Below are 20179 nucleotides of genomic sequence, written 5' to 3' on the forward strand. Positions count from 1 at the left end.
TACTATTAAGTCGCAACAACAGCATTAATCCTGTTGCTGCAACATGGCTGCCTCCTGGTGCAGCAACAGTAAATTTTTTTCCGTGCAGAAACTTTTTTTTCACTTTTTTAGGGGTAGCCCATTTTACCCGCAAAAATGAAATTTTTGATTGAACAGCAACTAAAAAATTTTTCTATTTATTTAGGACCCCGTTTTCCACCTCTTCCCCCAAATTCATTTAAATTAATGGATAAGTAATTAATTAATTTCAATTAAAAAATTTAAACAAACATCAATTAAATTTCTTTTCTCAAAATTATTATCACGTAATTAATTATTTGAAATAAACTACATACTTTAAGCCGTCCTATTTTGATAAAACGTAAAAAAAAAAATTTAATTGAGTCGCGAGTTGTAAATTTTCACAAATTAAACAATAATAATTAATAATGAATTACCTTTAATAATTATTGTTTAGTAAATAGATAACTACTTAGAAACATAATAATTATAATTATAATAAATTCAATACACAATAAAAAAAACTGCCGATTTTTTACTTGGTACCACTTGAATAAAATGAATTTCTTTTCCGATTGTTTATTGATATTGGTATTGATTAAAAAAAATTTTTCATAATAATAAATAATTATGGGCATTGTATTCTACCAACGAATTGAATAATTAATTAAATACGGGCTGGAGATTTGTAGTTAACATAATTAAATAATTTACTAATTATTAAAAATCAATAATAATACATAAATATCTGTGATTGAATTTAATTATTCATATTTAGTGTCTTTTAGCTGACATTTCATAGAATATAATTGCAGCGTATTGTGCTTTTTTATTGTTATCATTCACTAGTTATCGTAATCAGTAATAATCTTTTAACGAGTTTTAAATATTTGAATTATATTTTTGTTGTTTAATTATTAGAGAAACATATTTACAATTTAAATGTTTATTTATTATCAATTTAACTGGAAAGCTTATTTATTGAGTTGATTATTAACGCTCAGTATTAAATAACTGATTAATTTGTTCTAATTAATTTGATTTTTTTTATATCGCATTACTAAATACAAAAAGACTTGAATTTTTATTCGCCCTTTTGATTTTAGGAAGCTTTTTAAAACCGAAAGGGCGCGCATGTGACTTTTTTTAATTGCCAATCGTTTGGTCAACTTATTTTGAAACTAAAAATTGAAAATTCAAAAAATCCAAAAGTGCAGACCTAAAACGCTCATGCAATATTTTGAGGTCAATTTTTTTTTATTAATTACTAGCGTACATATTTCACACGCAAGCGTGCGGGTGTCATTTTTCATATATTTATTTAATGTATATTTTCGTGTCGTTTGCATATATTTTTTTGCTTTTGACCAATCACGTTACGAATAGTTTGGCTTCACAGATATTTCGTCAAGTCGTTCTGGAAATATTCGTGCCACAGACTTTTTTTGAACTACACGGAAAAAACTATATAGTAGTGGAAACTCTCTGGGGTAGTACTGAGTACTTTCTGTAAAAAAAAAGTTTCAGACAGTATTGTATGCTATCTAGACTGTATCCACTACTCTCGGGATAGTACTGAGTACTATCCCGGACAGTAGTAGATATAGTTTAGATAGCAGTGGATATAGTCTAGATACCCTAATTCAGAAATCTCATTTGAATTGTTTCGGATCGTGTTTGAATTATTTCAAATTAGGTTTCTCAATCAGGGTAGCATACAGTACTGTCTGGAATTTTTTTTTTTTTACAGAAAGTACTCAGTACTATTCCAGAGAGTTGCCACTACTATATTGTTTTTTCCGTGTACAGACTAACTGACGTCTACGATAATTTTTTTTTATAATAATACGTATCGGGCAAGTTAATGAAATTATCAGGCTCATCCATTAACGTTTCCTCTTTATAATAATGTGTTGTTAATAACGTTTAAATGGGAAATGAAAATAATATATACAGTTTAATGTGAGAAACTCGCGTGACCTTAATAAGTCTGTTATAAAGCACAACCTTTCCGCTTCGCGTTTGAGGTATGGGAAAAAAACTTTGAATGCCTGAGGACGCATGACTTAAATTATATGACCCTTTGGCATTCAAATTTTTTTTTAATTTTGAGCTTAAAAATAAGTCTCCAAAACGATTTGTATTAAAGAAAAAATTATGCGCCCTTTTGGCTCTGGGAAGCTCTCGAAGGACAAAAGGGCAAATAAAAATGTAAGTCCTTTTAAAATCAGTAACGCGATATATATATATACATAGTGACATGCTTAGATATCCGCGACAAAATATCCGCAAAAAAATATCCGTGCGACAAAATATCCATCAGACAAAATATACGCGGACAAAAAATTTGTAGACAAAATATCCGTAAAAAAATTCAATTGATATTTAATATGTTTGATGTGATGAATTCATTCCTTTGTTACGTCAATTTTCAGGATATTCTGTCCGTAGATATTTTATTGCAAACACACAAAATTCGTGAAAAAAGAGCGCTATGTTCCACGTTTATTTATGTATGTATCAATCATATGTATTTTCGCATCAAGTATTTAATGAATTAAATGATAAATGTTTATAAAATATGATTTTAATAACTTTCTTCTACTGTTATTTTAACTGAAAATTTTGATCTGATGAATTCATATCTTTGGTGTGTTCATTTCCGGAAATTCTGTCCGTAGATATTTTATTCATCGGATATTATTTCCGCGAGTATTTTCTCGTGTGGTTATTTTGTCGGCGGATATTTTGTCCGCGGATATGTTGTTACGCAACCATATATACATATATATATCAACATCTTAATCATAAATGACGAATGTAATTCTACATTGATGCTATTAGTCCATGAAATAAAGATAATCATCACTTGTAAAATAATAAATAAAAAAAAAAAGAAAGAAAAACTATCCGTCGTTAATCTAGAGCTTTGTGTCCAACAAAAATTTCTACTCGTTAATTTTATTTTCTGAATGTTAAAATCCTATTCAAGCTCACAAACGAAAGTACTCCGAGGAATAAATAATTATAATATCTAGATATGTCAATCAAAGAGGATATTTTAATTAAATTAAATTTATATTAAAGTAATAAAACCAACGTCGGACTTTTTATAGAACGGACTGAGTAATTTTTTCTTTGAAAATCTATTCCATTTATTTTATCAGTAAATCTTATTCCTCTTTAGTTCAATTATATAATTACATCACGATGGGCTCAATCAAAGTCGGCATAATAATTATTATTATTATTAAATTAATTAGTAATTAAAATATGGAACATTCCAAAACTACCGATTTAACGCTTAATAATTTTAAATCAATACATAATTATGAATGAGTCAATCAGTCGATTGTATTAAGAAAAAAAAATATATATATAGATATACCTATATATATATTGCTCGTAGAACAAGACTATTAAATAAAACCCATCGTGAATGTTTAATTATTAATGAGTAATTAATAACTAAATGAACAAAAAAAATAATTGTATTTATTGTAAATGTTTGTATGTAATATATAAATATATGAAAATGTATCTTCGCTTTTGGAGGAGTGACATATCTTAAATATCTTAAGTTATAAAGATGAATGGATGGTAATAATTATTGAATAATAATAATAATTATTATTATAATGACATAATGAGTGATTAAAAATTTGTATCACCCACGCAATTATTTTTTTTTTGTTTTCTTATTGAAAACAACAAAACAATAAATTAAAAATAATTTATATGGATAAAATGATATAAGTGTAAAGTGTGACTGTAATGCCTGATGTTTCACAAGTATATATGCATATATAGTCATATATATATATATATATATTGATAAATTAAATAAGTGATTAAAAAATATAATGAATCTTATACGCAAATTTATTTGTATATCATAAATCAATTAATTAAAGAAAAAAAAATATTATATATATACTTTGCTTTTTGTAACCCGCACGCAATACATTTACGACTGTCCAAATTTAAAATCCAGTGCGCCAAATTTTTTAAGGGTTTTTATTTTCGTCTTTTTTTTTTTAATTGCTATTATATTGCACACCTACGGAGGAAAGTAAGACATTCCATTCGCGTGTGTAATTGCCTACCGCAAATCACCAAATACAGGAATTGGAGAATTGCAACGTCCCCTTGATAGTATTTTTTACCACATTTGCAACGAACTGTTAAAATTTTTGTCATTGTTCGCAGCAAAGTTGACACATGCGCATATTTATTTCATTAGTTTTCTTATGAAAAAAAAAAATGACACTTTCTCCCTTATACACATGCGTGTACACTGTAAAAAAATTTTTGGACCTGGTGTAGTGTAAATGTCTCGGTGTAAAAATTTTGGTGTGAATTTTACACAAAATTCGGTATTCAATTTAGGCGACGTGAATTTAAAATTTTTACACCGCCAAACGCGTAAATGTATAATTTATGATAATTTTGCGTTAAGAAAATGAATCATGAAAATATTTAAATGTTAAAGATACTATTTAATATCTAAATAAAATTAATGTAATTATTAATTAAGTAGTTAAAAATATTCAATGATCGTTTGTTGCTCGTTAATTAAAACTACAACGAGTAACACGGAATGGTCTAAAAAAAGTAGATTACACCGTGTTAAAATTACCCGGATGGAAAATTTATACCGAAAGAATTTCACACTACACGGCCGTGTAAAGTTCTCCGGGTCCATTTTTACACCGAAATTTTTTACAGTGTATACACACACCGTTCGGAAAATAATCGTGAAAATTTTAAAGTTCCGTTGCAAAAATTCAGTCACACCACAGATCTAGATGGGGAACTGAAAGTTTCTTGTTTGCCGCCTTTGCCTTTGGCTCGTGCGGCAAACGCGAGTAAGAATGTCGTACTTTTTTCCTTTGATATACAAAATCATACTGCAAAAAATTGGGAGTGAATTCGAAGTGATTACGGATTTTATTTCAGTCCAAATTTGCTCCATCACTCGGAGTTCCGGAGTAAAAAAAATCACTCTGCATACGGAGTAAATAGGGAGTGTGTTTTTTCAATTGAGTGATTTCGGAGTGATCTAGATTTTATTCCAAGCATTCACTCCGATCCGGATTTTCAATATTAAATTAAACTTCCCTTCGAAATGAATTTCAATCCGAGGGGATTAAATAAATAAAGTCACCCGCTCCGCGTTCACTCCGCTAATTTTTTACAGTGTACTTTTTAAGATCATTTTCATTTTTTTTATAAGAGAAATAAAGAGAAAAATAATAATTGGCTCGCACTAGACTTTAAAATTGGACAGTCGATTTATTTATAAAATAAAAATTAATCTAAGCTTAATATTTCCGGTAGATGTTACAGCTTATTGGTTTTATTGCTTACAATAACAATTCTCTTAGATAATATTTATTTAATTGTGATTTTTTGAAGCTTATCAACTGTTTTATTGTTACTATAACTATTACTTTAAAAGATTATTTTTTATGGACTAGCGCGTTTTATAGTTGTATGAAATTTGCTCACTATTTATCACCAGACATAACTGTAATATTTTAATTCTACGACGTCCAGAAGTGGGTATTAAATATTTTATTATTTATGCATGTTCTGTTTTATTATTTTTATTTATTTGACTGTCGCAATATCATTTATTTTTTTTTTTAAATTAATTTAAAATTATTTTGGGCTCGTGTAATATTTGTTAAAGTTAAACTAATTTTAGTGTTAAGTGTAAGTAATTAAGAGTTGTGTATAATTAATCTGTTGAAAGTTAAATAGGACGAGTTAATTGGAGTATCTAGGTATCCATTTACTCTGGGGCGATTTATTTCCAGTGGATTTTTTCAGCCTACGCGCAACTTCTTCTACATCTACAACAAATTCACTTATCCCTCATCGCTTTTGCTACGGTGAGTTTAGTTTCTGTTCTAAATTCTCTTCTTTATTTTTTTATCACTTCTTAAACTACACGTCCGACTAATTTTTCAAATTTAATTTACTTACACAAATAAACACTGTCTTAATAATATCCTATTTTTTAACACTTCCTTACACTTTGATTTATTATTTTTTTAAATTGCATGCGTGGTTTATTAATAAATAAATTTAAATTAGTTATAAGAATTTGAAATTATATGCATATATATTTAAAATGCTTGTGAATGTCAGATAATGTAAATTATTTTTTTTTTTTTTTTTAGGAATAATTTGCATGTTAAATAATCATTAATTTATTAACAATTATTATAATGAATATTAATCATTATTATCAAAAAGATTTTTTGGCGTAAGAAATATTTTGCGTTATGACTTGAAGACAAATATTTATTTGGCGCAAGAATTTTCTTCTGACCCCAAAAAATTTTTTCTCTCCCCAAGAAAATTTTTGCTTTCAATTTATAATGCAATTTCTAGGAAGTCCTTTATTCTGTGTATGCTGCGAAAAATCGGGAGTGAATTCGAAGTGATTACGGATTTTGTTTAAATCCGAATTCACTCCGTCATTCGGAGTTTTTAAAAAAAATCAATCCGCATATGGAGTAAATAGGGAGTTTGTTCTTTCAGCGGAATGGTCTGGCTTTTATTTAAATCCGCATTCATTCCAATTCAGAGTTTTAACATTAAAATAAACTCCCCTTCGGTGTAAATTTCACTCTGAAGGGATTAAATAAATAAACCGTCATCCGCCCCGTATTCACTCCGCATTCACTTCAGATTTAATCCGCGTTTACTCCGAAAATTTTTTGCAGTGCATGAAGTTCCGGAGTTTTAGAAAAAGTCACTCCGCATACGAAGTAAATAGGACTTTTTTCAGCGGAGTGATTTCGGAGTGATCTGGATTTTACTTAAGTCCGCATGTACTTCGATTCGGAGTTTTAATACTAAATTAAACTCCCCTTCGGAGTAAATTTCACTCCGAGGGGATTAAATAAATAACCAGTCACCCGCTTTACATTTACTCCGAATATAATCTGCGTTTACTCCGCAAATTTTAGCAGTGCATTATTTATTATTATTGTTGATAATTAAGTCGCAATTAGTCATCTAATAGTAAAAAAAACGCATGTTCGAATTTTGAATCAGATGCAAAAAAAATTTATTTTTTGATAAGAAGTATTTAATTAAATATTAAAGCAGTTTACCCCTTTTAGAAACGCATGAAAATTTATATATATTATAAATATGTATCAAATTACCATATGTATTTTATTAACGAAATTATTGTTTAAGACAATTTGTTTTCTTTTATCGATAAAATAAAATTTTAATTATTTTTTTTTTCATATGAGATTTCCTCAGTAATTAAAAATATTAATATAAAGTTTGATTATTATAGAATTTAAAAAAAAAAAAATAATTTAAGAAGACCGAGTAGTTGGAGCTAAAAATTATTTTTCAATTGATTTATTTAAATAATAATTAAAAAAAAAAAATTACAGTCCAGTCGCGTTATGAGTCCGCCGACATATATTTCTTGGAAGAAATTCCTCCTCTATGACTACAAAAATAATCACGTACACTTCACACGCTTGCAAAATAGAGGAAGTCTGAGTTACACCCCTAGGCGGACTCATAACGCGATTCGACTGTATTTAAAATGTCGATTTATATATTAAATAATGTTTTTTTTTTTTTTTGTAGAATGTAAACTCGGGTGGTTTATCTCCGAAGGTCGTTGTTTATCAGAGTGTCCTCATAACATGTATGTGGATCACGACCAACGAAAGAATGCCTGTATTCCGTGTCATTACTCTTGTATGACCTGTTCGGGGCCTTCAGATATCGATTGCACATCATGCCATGCGGATTCTAATCCTATACCACCGGAAATGGAGACCTTTCAATGCATTTTAAAGTCTATCGAGTGGAAGACCAAATCAACTGTGTGGTTTTATCGGATGACTATTGTATTAGGATTAAGCTCCATTCTTATGATTGGTATTGTCATTTATTTATGGATTTCCTCATCGAAAAAGTTACAAAAAATTATCAATCACGGATACATGGAACTGCCTCTACCCAATGATCAACTCAAAGACGGCAACAGTAATCGTAATTTAGACCAATACCAATCCGAAAGCGAGTAGATTTTTTTTTTCCATTTTACTACCCGGGAAAAATAGTTTAGATCTGAATACTTAATCTGAATTTACTCCATCACAGAGTTCCGAAGTTTAGAAAAAATTACTCTGCATACGAAATAAATAGAACTTTTTTTTTTTTTAACGGAGAGATCTCAGAGTCATGTGAATTTTATTTTAATCATGTACCTGAAGATCGGAACGTTTTTCACGCATCGAAAATGAAAATAATTCCTGAAATTTGTGTATAAAGGCGACTTAAGGGGTAGTTGGGGTGGCCTGTCATTTTCGGATGACGTGTGAAACATTTCCGAAATTTAGATCCAGTAGATTTTTTACTTTTCATTTCTTTTTTCTTATTTTCGTTCCGCGAAAAACGTTTCGATCTTCAGGTACATTTTTAATCCGCATTCATTCAAATCCATAATTTTTACGTGAACTCTTCTTTGGAAGAATTTCACTTCGATAAAATTAGAAAAATAAAAAATACTCGGCTTTGGATTTACTCCGGATTTAATATACGTTCACTATGCAAATTTTTGACAATAAAAATTGCAGTTTTGTTTTGGAAACTTGTGAAAAATAAAATTTTTTTTTTTAATTTGAGATCGAAAGAGATCTACATTAATTTGAATAGATCTATTGATGTCAATGAAAATTTTAAATTTCAAAAAATTAAATGTATGTTGACTTAAATTTTTTTTCCTGGGTAATAAATAATGTAAATTATTTTAAAAAATGTTCAGTAGTATTCCATGTAGTTAAAAAATTATAAAAGTTGTTATTTTTATATATAAATTTTTTAAAATGGAATTAGAAATCCAAAAAATTACTTTTGTTATGACTAATGATCAGTCAAAGTTTTTTAATGAGTTCAGTATTTATTTGATATATTTACGAATTATTATAGACTTGAATTTCAAAAAGTTTAAAATTAAATAAAATAATTTTATAATTTATTTTACATGTGAGCGGAAAATTAAATATTCGAATATTCCGAATTACTAAATTTTTAATTTGAATTCGACACAATTTGCAGACCCCTAATTTTTATGGTTCATAAAACGTTAATCATTGAATTTTTTATGTAAAAAAAAAATTAGTATGATTTCTATTGAAAATTAAATGAATGATATTTATAATAATAATTAATTGTAGAAGTCATTAGTATAAATATTTGATATTAATAAGAAATGGTCTCAGGTACATTTTTTAATTAATAATTAGATATTTTATGAGTATCAGTTTAAAGATCAATTTATAAATTTAATTTTATGAAAAAAAAACATCACAAATTTTAGATAATTAATATTTAATGAATATAACCCTACCGGATTCTAATTACAGTAAATTACCGTAAAATACCGCAGTAGTTACGGTAAAATTGCGACGATGCACTGTTAAATTTCCGGTAACCTTGGGAATTTTGCCGTAAATTACCGCACAGTACCTAACTCACGGTAATTTACGGCAAATTTACGGTGAAATTGCGGCAATGCACTGCAAAATTTCCGGTGGTATTGCAAGATTTTACCGTAAAATGCCGTTAAATACTGCATCGTATCGTAAAGGACGGTAATGTAGGTAAAAGAACCGTCTTACGTCAAATTTACGGTAAAATTGCGAGATTTTTATCGTCAAATGCCGCAAATCACGGTATTTTTCGGTAATTCTTCGGAATGCGGTAAATTACGATATTTTGCAGTAAAATACGGTAATTTACCGTAATTCGGCTACTAGGGATTGAACAAAAGCTCCATTTTTTTGAGTAATTAAGTAAATAATAATTGAGGCTAATAAAAATTATATAATTTTAAAATTTAATACAACAGATATTATTTAAGTATTTCACTACGTACGAGAAAATGGACTTGAAATGACAGCTTGTGTAAATGTAATAGTGTACAGCAATACTAAATAATTAATAATAATAATAATAATAATAATAATAATAATAATAATAATAATAATAATAATAATAATAATAATAATAATAATAATAATAATAATAATAATAATAATAATAATAATAATAATAATAATAATAATAATAATAATAATAATAATAATAATAATAATAATAATAATAATAATAATAATAATAATAATAATAATAATAATAGATAATAAATAATTATATATTCTTCGATTATTAATATCTCATATACCAAATAATTGTATTCATTGTTTTGCAATAAATGGTTGCAACTTTTATATAAAAAAAAAATTTAGATCTGATTAAATTTAAAAAAAAATTTAATTCCTTTTATAAATAATAAATTTTAATTTTTTAAACCCGATTATTTTAAATGTGAACATAAAACGTTTGTTAAAAATATTTTAATTGTTAAAAATGTAATTGTTTTAAAATAAATTTAATTATAAAAATAAAAACTTGTCAGTACTTTTTTTTTTTAATTTCAAACTCGTAAATTTTTTTTTGCAAGTAAAAATAAAAATTAAGTCATTAATAATTATTTATATTTTATTATTGCAAAAGTAAATTTAAATGTCACGGATAAAAAAATTTTGACGTTTAATTTTTTCTCACTTGTTGGTACGAGGGATGAAAAACTATTTTTTTGAGGGATGGCAATCTTTCGGGGATGCATCTGATGGAAATGCAGAAAACGTCTTTACTCATTATTTAAAAGGTATAGATAACAGCCCCTATTGATTTTGTGGGCGGGGGATGAATATGGCAGTCGGGCGGATGTCACTCTGCTCGAAATGTACAACTACTCGAAAATATTGAAATTATTATTAATATCTGCTGTTTTTTGTATTGGTAAGTTTTCAAAAAATGTTAAAAAAAAAGTATCAAAATAATTATTATTATTATTTTAATTATAATTATTGATAGGTCTGTGTTCTGAAGATGAAGAAAGATTGGTGCGAGATTTGTTTAGGGGCTACAATAAGCTTATTAGGCCAGTTCAAAATATGACTGAAAAAGTTCATGTAAGATTTGGTCTCGCTTTTGTCCAACTTATCAATGTGGTACGTGTATTTATTTATCTCTTTATGTAAAGAAAAATAATAATTAGGGTAATTAACGATTAGAATTTATTATTTACATATTAAAAATTCAAATGTATTTGACAGTTTCGATAAAAATTGAACCTAAATCATTTTCCGCAACACAATTTTTAGAGAAGACTCAATGTTTACATTTGAAATACAAAATAATTTATCGCGCGATTATTAAGTTTACTTTAATAAAGACTTGACTTAAGTATATGTAAATATATATAATATATTAATTGACAATCATTGATTTTTATTTAATGTAGAACGAAAAAAATCAGATTATGAAATCGAATGTGTGGTTGAGATTTGTGTGGACAGATTATCAATTGCAATGGGACGAAGCTGACTACGGTGGTATCGGAGTATTACGTTTACCGCCAGATAAAGTTTGGAAACCTGATATTGTATTATTTAACAAGTAAGATTTTTATTATTTTAAAAAATATATACTGTAAAAAATTGGGAGTGATTGCGGATTTTATTTCAACTCAAATTCACTTCGTCACTCAAATTTACGGAGTTTTAAAAAAAATTACTCCGCATACGGAGTAAATAGACAGTTAATTTTTTCAGTTGAGTGTTTTCGGAGTGATCTGAATTTTATTTAAACCTGCATTCACTCCGATTTGGAGTCTTAGTATTAAAATAAAGACTTTTTAGGATTGAATTTCACTCCGAACCGGATTTTCAATATTAAATCTAACTCCCCTTCGGAGTGAATTTCACTCCGAGGAGATTAAATAAACAAACAGTCATCCGCTCCGCATTCATTCCGGATTTAACCCGCGTTCACTCCGCTAATTTTTTACAGTATATCCATAAGTACCGATTTTGGCCACTTTAGAGCCAGTTTTGGCCACTCGAAAAATAAAAATAAAATAATTTTTAAAAGACGCAGTGACATAATTAAATTTCCAAATCTAAGGATTCTATTATCCTACTGTTGCCATGAAAATTTTATTTTATACTTTTTGATTAGTTAATAAAAAGTTCTAAATGTCCAAAAATAGAGCAATAGCCACTAATGGCACTTCTACCCTATACGTTTATTATTGAGTGCTCTTTTTTAGAGCCGTGCAAAAAGTGTTTGAATAAAATAATTCAAATTTTTTAATAATTAATAAAATTCATCATTCGCTAGCTTTAGAATTTTTTTACTCAAATTCAAATATTTGATTCAACTCTCTAGTAATAAATTATTAACTCACGTAATAAATTATAAAAATATATTTATAATAATTTACCAATAATTCAAATTTTTAAGATATTAATTTTTTTTTTAAATTATAATGCAACAATTTTCGTCAATATATTTTTTTAAATTTTCTATTCAATAAATTATTAAATTATTTATCTATTCGATAAATATCTAAGTGCATTTAATTTTATTTTACCATTTAAATTTTCATAGCAATAAATGTATCAGTAATAAATATTAACGTTTTATTGAATGATAATTTTCAGTGCTGATGGTAACTACGAAGTACGTTATAAAAGTAACGTTTTGATTTATCCAAACGGTGAAGTACTTTGGGTACCACCAGCAATATATCAGAGCTCATGTACTATTGACGTAACATATTTTCCATTTGATCAACAAACATGTATTATGAAATTCGGCTCATGGACATTTAACGGTGACCAAGTATCACTGGCTTTGTATAACGATAAAAATTTTGTGGATTTATCAGACTACTGGAAAAGTGGAACATGGGACATAATAAGTGTACCGGCATATTTAAATACTTATCAAGGAGACTTCCCCACGGAAACAGATATTACATTTTACATAATAATACGCCGCAAAACATTGTTCTATACCGTTAATTTGATACTACCAACAGTATTGATATCATTTTTATGTGTACTGGTATTTTATTTACCAGCAGAAGCCGGCGAAAAAGTAACTCTGGGTATCAGTATTTTGCTTTCACTTGTCGTATTTTTACTTCTCGTCAGTAAAATATTACCACCGACTTCTCTGGTGTTGCCACTGATTGCTAAATATTTATTATTCACATTCATCATGAATACCGTCAGTATACTGGTGACCGTCATTATCATAAATTGGAATTTCCGAGGCCCCAGGACTCACAGAATGCCCCAGATGATTCGTAAAATATTTTTGAAATACTTACCGGCAATATTATTGATGCGTCGACCAAAAAAAACCCGGCTCAGGTGGATGATGGAGATACCAAACGTGACACTGCCGACGTCGACGTACTCAGGCAGTCCAACGGAACACTTGCCCGGAGGGATGAGTAAATCTAAAATGGAAATAATGGAGTTATCTGATTTACATCATCCGAATTGTAAAATAAATCGCAAAGCGCATCATACCGGCACTACAAGTACTGCCGCTTCTGGTGTAACTGGAGCTGCTGCTGGTGCGGGTGCTGGTAACAATGAGCCTTTAGGTGACAGACGTGGATCTGAAAGTTCTGATTCTGTTTTATTGAGTCCAGAAGCTACCAAAGCTACTGAAGCTGTTGAATTTATTGCTGAACATCTCAGAAATGAAGATCTTTATATTCAGGTTTTTATATTTTTATATCATTCAAAATATTAAATTACTTGACTATTTAATTAAAAGACCGTACGAAAAAAGTATATATCTGGGCAAATCTGAATATATATCGTATATATAAAACATATATTGGATTTTGCCCGGATATATCCTGAATATCGGTTGAACCTGTGGGCTGACCCCAAACTCCGCTGATTTCGAAAATGTTATTATTTGTAAATTTTTGAGCTCTTCAGAGTAAAAAAATGTTTGATTTGTTGTTCAATCAAAAAAAAACCATGTAACTAAAAAAAATTAATTTTTATCGTACGATATCTTTGGAACGAATCAACCAATTTGAACGTTCTTGGTGGCAATCAAAAGAGCTCATCAAGATTTAGAATTAGATACATTTTGGGGTCAATCGGGCAAGCGGTTTATGAGTTATGTGAAAAAAATTCCAACAAAGAAAAATTTTTATTTTTTATTTATGGTATAGCTCGTAAACTACTCGACCAATCGACTTTTATTAAGAAATTTTATCCAGATCTAAGTCTTGATGATCCCTTTCGATTCCCGCCAAGTACATTCAAATCAGTTGATTCGTTCCAAAGCTATCGTACGACCAAAATCAGTTTTCACATAGACGTCCATCCGAAAACAGTCAGAGTAGTTTCCGAGGGTCTCAAAACGTCGAGATCTGATGAAAACTCGATTTTTGAAAATCGAACTGAAACCAATAACTTCCCGTTTTTTGAAAATTTTCATGGCGGGAAGTTAAAAAATTATTAAATTTAATTATTAATTAAAATTATTTATTTAACAGACAAGAGAAGATTGGAAATACGTTGCAATGGTGATTGATCGTCTTCAATTATATATTTTCTTTATTGTAACAACAGCTGGTACTATTGGGATATTAATGGACGCTCCTCACATCTTTGAATACGTCGATCAAGATCGAATTATAGAAATTTACCGCGGAAAGTAATTTTAAATATTTTATTTATTGTTTATACCATTTTTAAATTAAATAGTAATAATAATTATTATTATTATTTATTATTCACAAGAAGAAAAAAAGAAACGTACTAACAAATAATATAATTATTTGTCACGCATATCATTTTTATGACTAATTTAAATAATTAATATAAACAAATTAGTTTGTAAATGCGCATGTCCTTGAAAGTCTTCGAAGTTTATGTAAAAAAATTGTGATAATATAATTTATATATTTTATAATTATTTCGTGCGCCAAAAAAAATATTTTAAATATCGTTACTGTAATAATTGTTTTTATTAATTGTTATTAATATATAAAACTGTTAATTATTTTTTAACTTAATTAGAAAAGAAACGTTTTGTTTAAAATAGAAAAATGTTATTTTATAGCGTGACATTAAATGATAAATAGTTTAAAGTATTGTTACAAAAAAGAAAAAAAACCCAAAGATAAAATTTATGAAAAGTCTTCCTCATAATAAATACAATAATTAGAATTTACTAGTGTGAGAATTAAATAAATGTTCTTTTAAATTATGTAGATAATTTATTATAACGCAACTTATTATTCTTTTTGCTAATTCGCAATAATAATTATTTATTTTAAAATATAATTATTCATTTAAATATATGATTTATACAGTAGACGACCTAATAGCTGATCAGGGAATTAGCATCCATATATTTACATATCTATATTTAGTAAATATAGATATACAAATACATGAGTGATCGGGTTCTAGTCCCTGATCGGGTCCTAGGTCTCTTATCTTAAATATATAATTATAAGAATGCTCAAAAACAAAAAAAAACAAAATTATTTAGTAAAAAATATCTCATAGTCGCAGATATATAAGACATACTATTAGTAGCTACTGTTTATTATTTGTGCATTGTATTAATTTAGTTAAATATAGCAACAATAAGTCAAGTTAGATTATATCGGGTTACTACACTGGTCACAAAAATTAAAGGATCTAAAAAAAATTCCAAATTTTTGAGTGATTTTCAACATGCTGTAACTCGGTGATAAATGGTCGTACACTGAGAGAACAATTTATTTGAGCCAAATAAGATTTGTTTCAGGCAAATAAATCCCATAGTTGAATGGACCTAATTAGTATTTATTTGAGACAAAGATATGGTTCATTTAAATGAAATAATTATTTGATTATAGTTAACAAATCTTCATTTGGAATATTTTTTCAATCAAGATTTGTTAACTATAAACGAATATATATTTGAATGAAATAAATGATTTTGTTCAGTCAAATAAATCTATTTATTTGGCTCAGATAAATTGTTCTCTCAGTGTAGAGTAAAAAAAAAAAAAGTAAATTGTAGCTTCAAGTTTCTAGTTTTCAGATCTGAACTTCAAATTTTTTTATCATGCACGGTTCCGGAGTAATCCTAAGAATTTTTACTCTACGACCATTTTTCACCGAGTTACAGCATGTTGAAAATCACTCAAAAATTTGGAATTTTTTTTATATCCCTTAATTTTTGTGACCAGCGTAATTCCAAAAAAATTTATATTTTTATTCGCCCTTTTGGCTTTAGGGAGCTTCCTAAAGCCAAATGGCGAATGATCTGTTTATCAATGCCAATTGTGTGGTAAAATTATTTCAGAGCTAAAAATTAAAAAGTAAAAACTGAAAAACGGTTGACCCTGTGGGCCAACCCCAAAACTACCTGATGTTTTCGAGCTCGAAGAACTCGAAAATGTTACTATTAGTAAACTTTTGAGCTCTTGGAGGTTGAACCGAAAAAATAAACATTTCGCTGGAAAAAATATCGCGGACGTCTCTATAAAAATGGTCAGAATATTTTTCTAGTACCTCAAAAGGTCGAAATCTGTTGAAAATTCGATTTTCGAAATTCAGACTGAAACCAATAACTTCGTCTTTTTGAAAATTTTCAATTTTCACAGCGGGAAGTTGAAAAAAATTTTAAAAGCCTAAAGGACGCATGACTTAACTTACATGCCCTTTTGGCGTTCAAAAATTTTTTTTAAATTTCGAGCTTCAAAATCGGTCTCCTAAACGATTCGTAATAAAAAGAAAAATGTGTGCCCTTTTGGCTTCTGGAAACTCCCCCAAACCAAAAGGATGAATAAAAATATGTCTTTTTGGAATTAGTAACGTGATATATTAATGAATTTATTAAATGAACATGTTAATTTATAAATAATTAACCGGCTTAATATATTAATTAAATAAACAAATACTAAGTAGTTAATGGAAGCCTTTTAGCTGCGTAATACGCCGATGGATAAATAAATAATATGAATATATATTAATTATATTTATTAATTATATTGTTAATAAGGTCAATGTAATAATATTTATTTGTAAAAGAAAAAAAATATACACCGTCTTTAATAAAATTAATGACGTTAAACATCAATAATTTTATTTATTTTACTCTGATTTAAATAACTAGACTTGAATTATATATTTTAATTGTTATTCCGTTATTAAGTAAAATAGAATTTTAAATTTATTCATAAATAAATTTTTAAAATCTATACACGGAAGTGGGGGGGGTACTATTTGATAATGGATTTAACTTTGAAAAATAAATTATTAGAAATTGGAGAAAACTAAAAATCGGACGTCAAAATAAAATGGCGGCAGAATATGATAGAAAAAGATTTTAAAAATTAAAAAAGAAACTTAACTGCTATTTCCCACCAGACGATGCCAGATGATTTTGCTCAGGAACTTGGAAGTCATCAGCATCAGCAATTCGCAAGACTTTACACTAGCACTGGACATTCAACACTTAACGACACCACAGACACTTTGCACAATTTAAATTTTACAAACACTGCACATTTTAATTAAACAATGACTATGGGCAATAAATTTTATGGATAATTCCGCGAATTAACTGTAATACTGTGTTTTAATTTAAACGTAAAGAAAGATCTGGACTACTACTGCTATTGTTGATGATACTGACTGCCGCTATTGGACCGCTAGTTGATACAAAGCAATCGATTTTGCGATTCATTCTCCCACCCCCACTTTAGCAAAAATTTGAACGTTGAATACAGCAACGCGCAGTAGCGCCAATTTGGCGCGAAATTTCAAAATCGAAATTTAATTATTAAAATTTATTTGTGTCAATAATTATATTAATTAGACTAAAAAATATACTTGAAATTTTTTATTTTCATCAATAATTTATTAATTATTCTTCCTACTTGCGCGGTAAATTTAAATATTCGAAAAATAACTTATTATAAATGGGAGAAAAAGGGTACTTTTTAAATTATGCATTTATTGATATTTTGGCGGGATCTACTTAAATTTAAACACATGCACTTTTTACGATACTGAAGTTAGCCGACGTCAATTAAATTTTGAATTTTTAAAAAATCCATAAATTAAAAAAAACATCATTTAAAAAAATTGCACATATAGTTTTTTTAATTTTCTACATGTGCATTTTTTTAGTATTTTTTTTTTTAAATTAAATCATCAAAAACAAAATTTAAAAATTTTTAATTGTCTGCTAACTTCAGGTTCATGCACATTTTTTAAGACTTACAGTCGGTAAGTGAGAATGTCATTATGTGTCATCGTGATCAGGCGTATTATAATACCCACTAGGCCACTAGGTGACACTTTACAGCCAGCGCATATATAAACACAAATGTAAAAAAAAAAAAAAAGAAATGAAAAAAAATACAGATGAATAACGTGGTCTTTGTAATTAAAAAATAAACATATAAATAATATATGACAACTTATTTTGAATAAACTAAATTATATTAGTTACCTTTATTTAGTGAAATAAATTATTCATTAATCATTAAACGATTTATTTAAAATTTATGAGGAAGCTCATAAAGAGTATTGATAAATTTTAAGGTTACACTCGACTAAGTACAGGTAAGATTAATTTTCAAAAATAATAATGATAACAGTAATAAAATAAAATATTAACGATTTTAAATTATTTAATAATTTTAAAAAAATTTCTACCCTAGATATGGCAAAGACTCTAGGTAACAAAAATAAAAAATCCGAAAATGTGGAAGTGACCCACGTGGATAAAAAATCAAAGAAAAAAAAAAGCAAGACTGCTGATGATAAAAATGACGATGAAGAGCAAGTGGTAGTGAAGAATAAAGTCAAGCAGAAGAGAAAAAAGAATAAGGATGACGTTGCTGAAGAAAGTCCATCGAAAAAAATTAAGATCGACGAAGAAAGGTTTTATTTTTAATTCATTTTGTCCATTTTTATTTTATTTTATTATTAATTTTAATTAAAAACTTTATTTACAGTAACGAAAATCAAGATGAAGATGTAGCAGAGCTACACGAAGACACCAAGATAAGAAAAATAATAAAAAAATCAACGGAAAAAGGCCCATCTAAAAGAGAATTGAAGAGGAAACGTGAAGAAGAAAAAAAAGAGCAGAAAAAATTAGCTAGCAAACAGGAAGCAATGAACAAAGCTTTGAATTATATTTCTCTGGTATTTACTTATATATTTATATTAATATATGGGGCATTACACGCCAAATCGGACGGTTTTAAAAATTGTTTTTTCCGATTTTCTTAATTTTTTGGTATTTACAAGTGTACAATTTCAAAAATCGGTAATGATAATAATTTATAGCGAAAAAAAAATGCTTTCAATTTTCAAAAATCGAAAAAAAATAATAATTTTGGAAGGCCCATTACCGGACCGGGCTTAAAACTTGCAGATTCGATAGAAGTTTAAGATTTAAAGACAGTTTTAAAAACACGGTTGAAAACTTAAAATTCAAAATTCTCGATTAAAAACATTTCGTATATTTGTTTTGTATTTTTTGCTGTAAAGGCCATCTAAAAACGAAAATTTTGAAAAAAAAAACTATTGAATTTCGACCATTATTACGAAAGTTATGATTAAAGCACCATAAAAAGAGCGGTTTTTTTGAAAATTCTAAATTTTTTGAATCATTGATCAAAAAAATTTCAAAATTTACCAGAAAGCCTCTTTTGAAGGGTACTAAAAAATTAAGAAAATCGGAAAAAACAATTTTTGAAACCGTCCGATTTGACGTGCAATGCCCCATATATTATGTAATTAAATTTTAAATTTATGAATTAATTAAAAATATTTTATTGATAGTGGAAACATGCGAGAAGTCAATGGAAGTTTGAAAAACTGAAGCAAATTTGGCTGATGGACAATTTATTAGACGAGGCATCTGTCCCTGACTCTGTTTTCCCAACAGTCTTGGAATATTTCGAAGGCTGCAAAGGCATGGCACGGGAAACTCTATACAAAAAAGGTGTCGAAGTTATAAAGAAATGCGAACAGAACCAAGAAAAAGAAGACGAGACTGATGAAGTTATTGAAACTGTCGAATACAAACGCGCTCGACAACTCTTGCAAGCTTTGCCAACAGAAACTTAAAATATATATCAGTATTTTAAAAAATAAACGAGAATCCTCAATACTCGGCTATAAATTAATAATGACAACTCTCTATTTAAAACAGCTATTTTAAATTTTATGTTCTTAGGCAAATTATCTGATCGATTATTAATTTAAATTTTTTGTAC

At 27.9% G+C, this 20179-nt stretch overlaps 3 protein-coding genes across 4 annotated transcripts in view; all 3 read left to right on the forward strand.

Moving 5' to 3' along the window:
* The window catches only part of LOC130667078 (furin-like protease 1), a 107154-nt gene extending 98314 nt beyond the window's left edge, over nucleotides 1-8840 (forward strand). The window contains exon 13 of one of the 2 annotated variants that reach the window (XM_057468483.1): nucleotides 7630-8840. In XM_057468483.1, coding sequence (XP_057324466.1) covers nucleotides 7630-8075 — 446 coding nt within the window. In that variant the 3' untranslated portion in view covers nucleotides 8076-8840. The remainder of the gene's footprint in view (nucleotides 1-7629) is intronic. The other variant, XM_057468484.1, reaches the window with a different exon arrangement.
* A 1896-nt stretch (nucleotides 8841-10736) lies between these two features.
* LOC130666711 (acetylcholine receptor subunit beta-like 1) lies at nucleotides 10737-14674 on the forward strand. Its single transcript, XM_057467939.1, has 5 exons — nucleotides 10737-10857; nucleotides 10933-11069; nucleotides 11363-11517; nucleotides 12564-13638; nucleotides 14435-14674. The coding sequence occupies exons 1-5, from the start codon at nucleotides 10800-10802 to the stop codon at nucleotides 14597-14599; spliced, it is 1590 nt and encodes a 529-aa protein (XP_057323922.1). The 5' UTR covers nucleotides 10737-10799; the 3' UTR covers nucleotides 14600-14674.
* Nucleotides 14675-18287: 3613 nt separating this feature from the next.
* On the forward strand, nucleotides 18288-20165 carry LOC130666727 (uncharacterized protein C7orf50 homolog). The gene is made up of 4 exons (XM_057467958.1): nucleotides 18288-18512; nucleotides 18611-18833; nucleotides 18908-19100; nucleotides 19743-20165. Exons 2-4 carry the CDS (start codon nucleotides 18613-18615, stop codon nucleotides 20028-20030), a joined length of 702 nt encoding a protein of 233 aa, XP_057323941.1. The 5' UTR covers nucleotides 18288-18512; nucleotides 18611-18612; the 3' UTR covers nucleotides 20031-20165.
* Nucleotides 20166-20179: the final 14 nt, after the last annotated feature.

Source organism: Microplitis mediator, chromosome 4 (assembly GCF_029852145.1).
Source record: "Microplitis mediator isolate UGA2020A chromosome 4, iyMicMedi2.1, whole genome shotgun sequence".
NCBI lineage: Eukaryota > Metazoa > Arthropoda > Insecta > Hymenoptera > Braconidae > Microplitis > Microplitis mediator.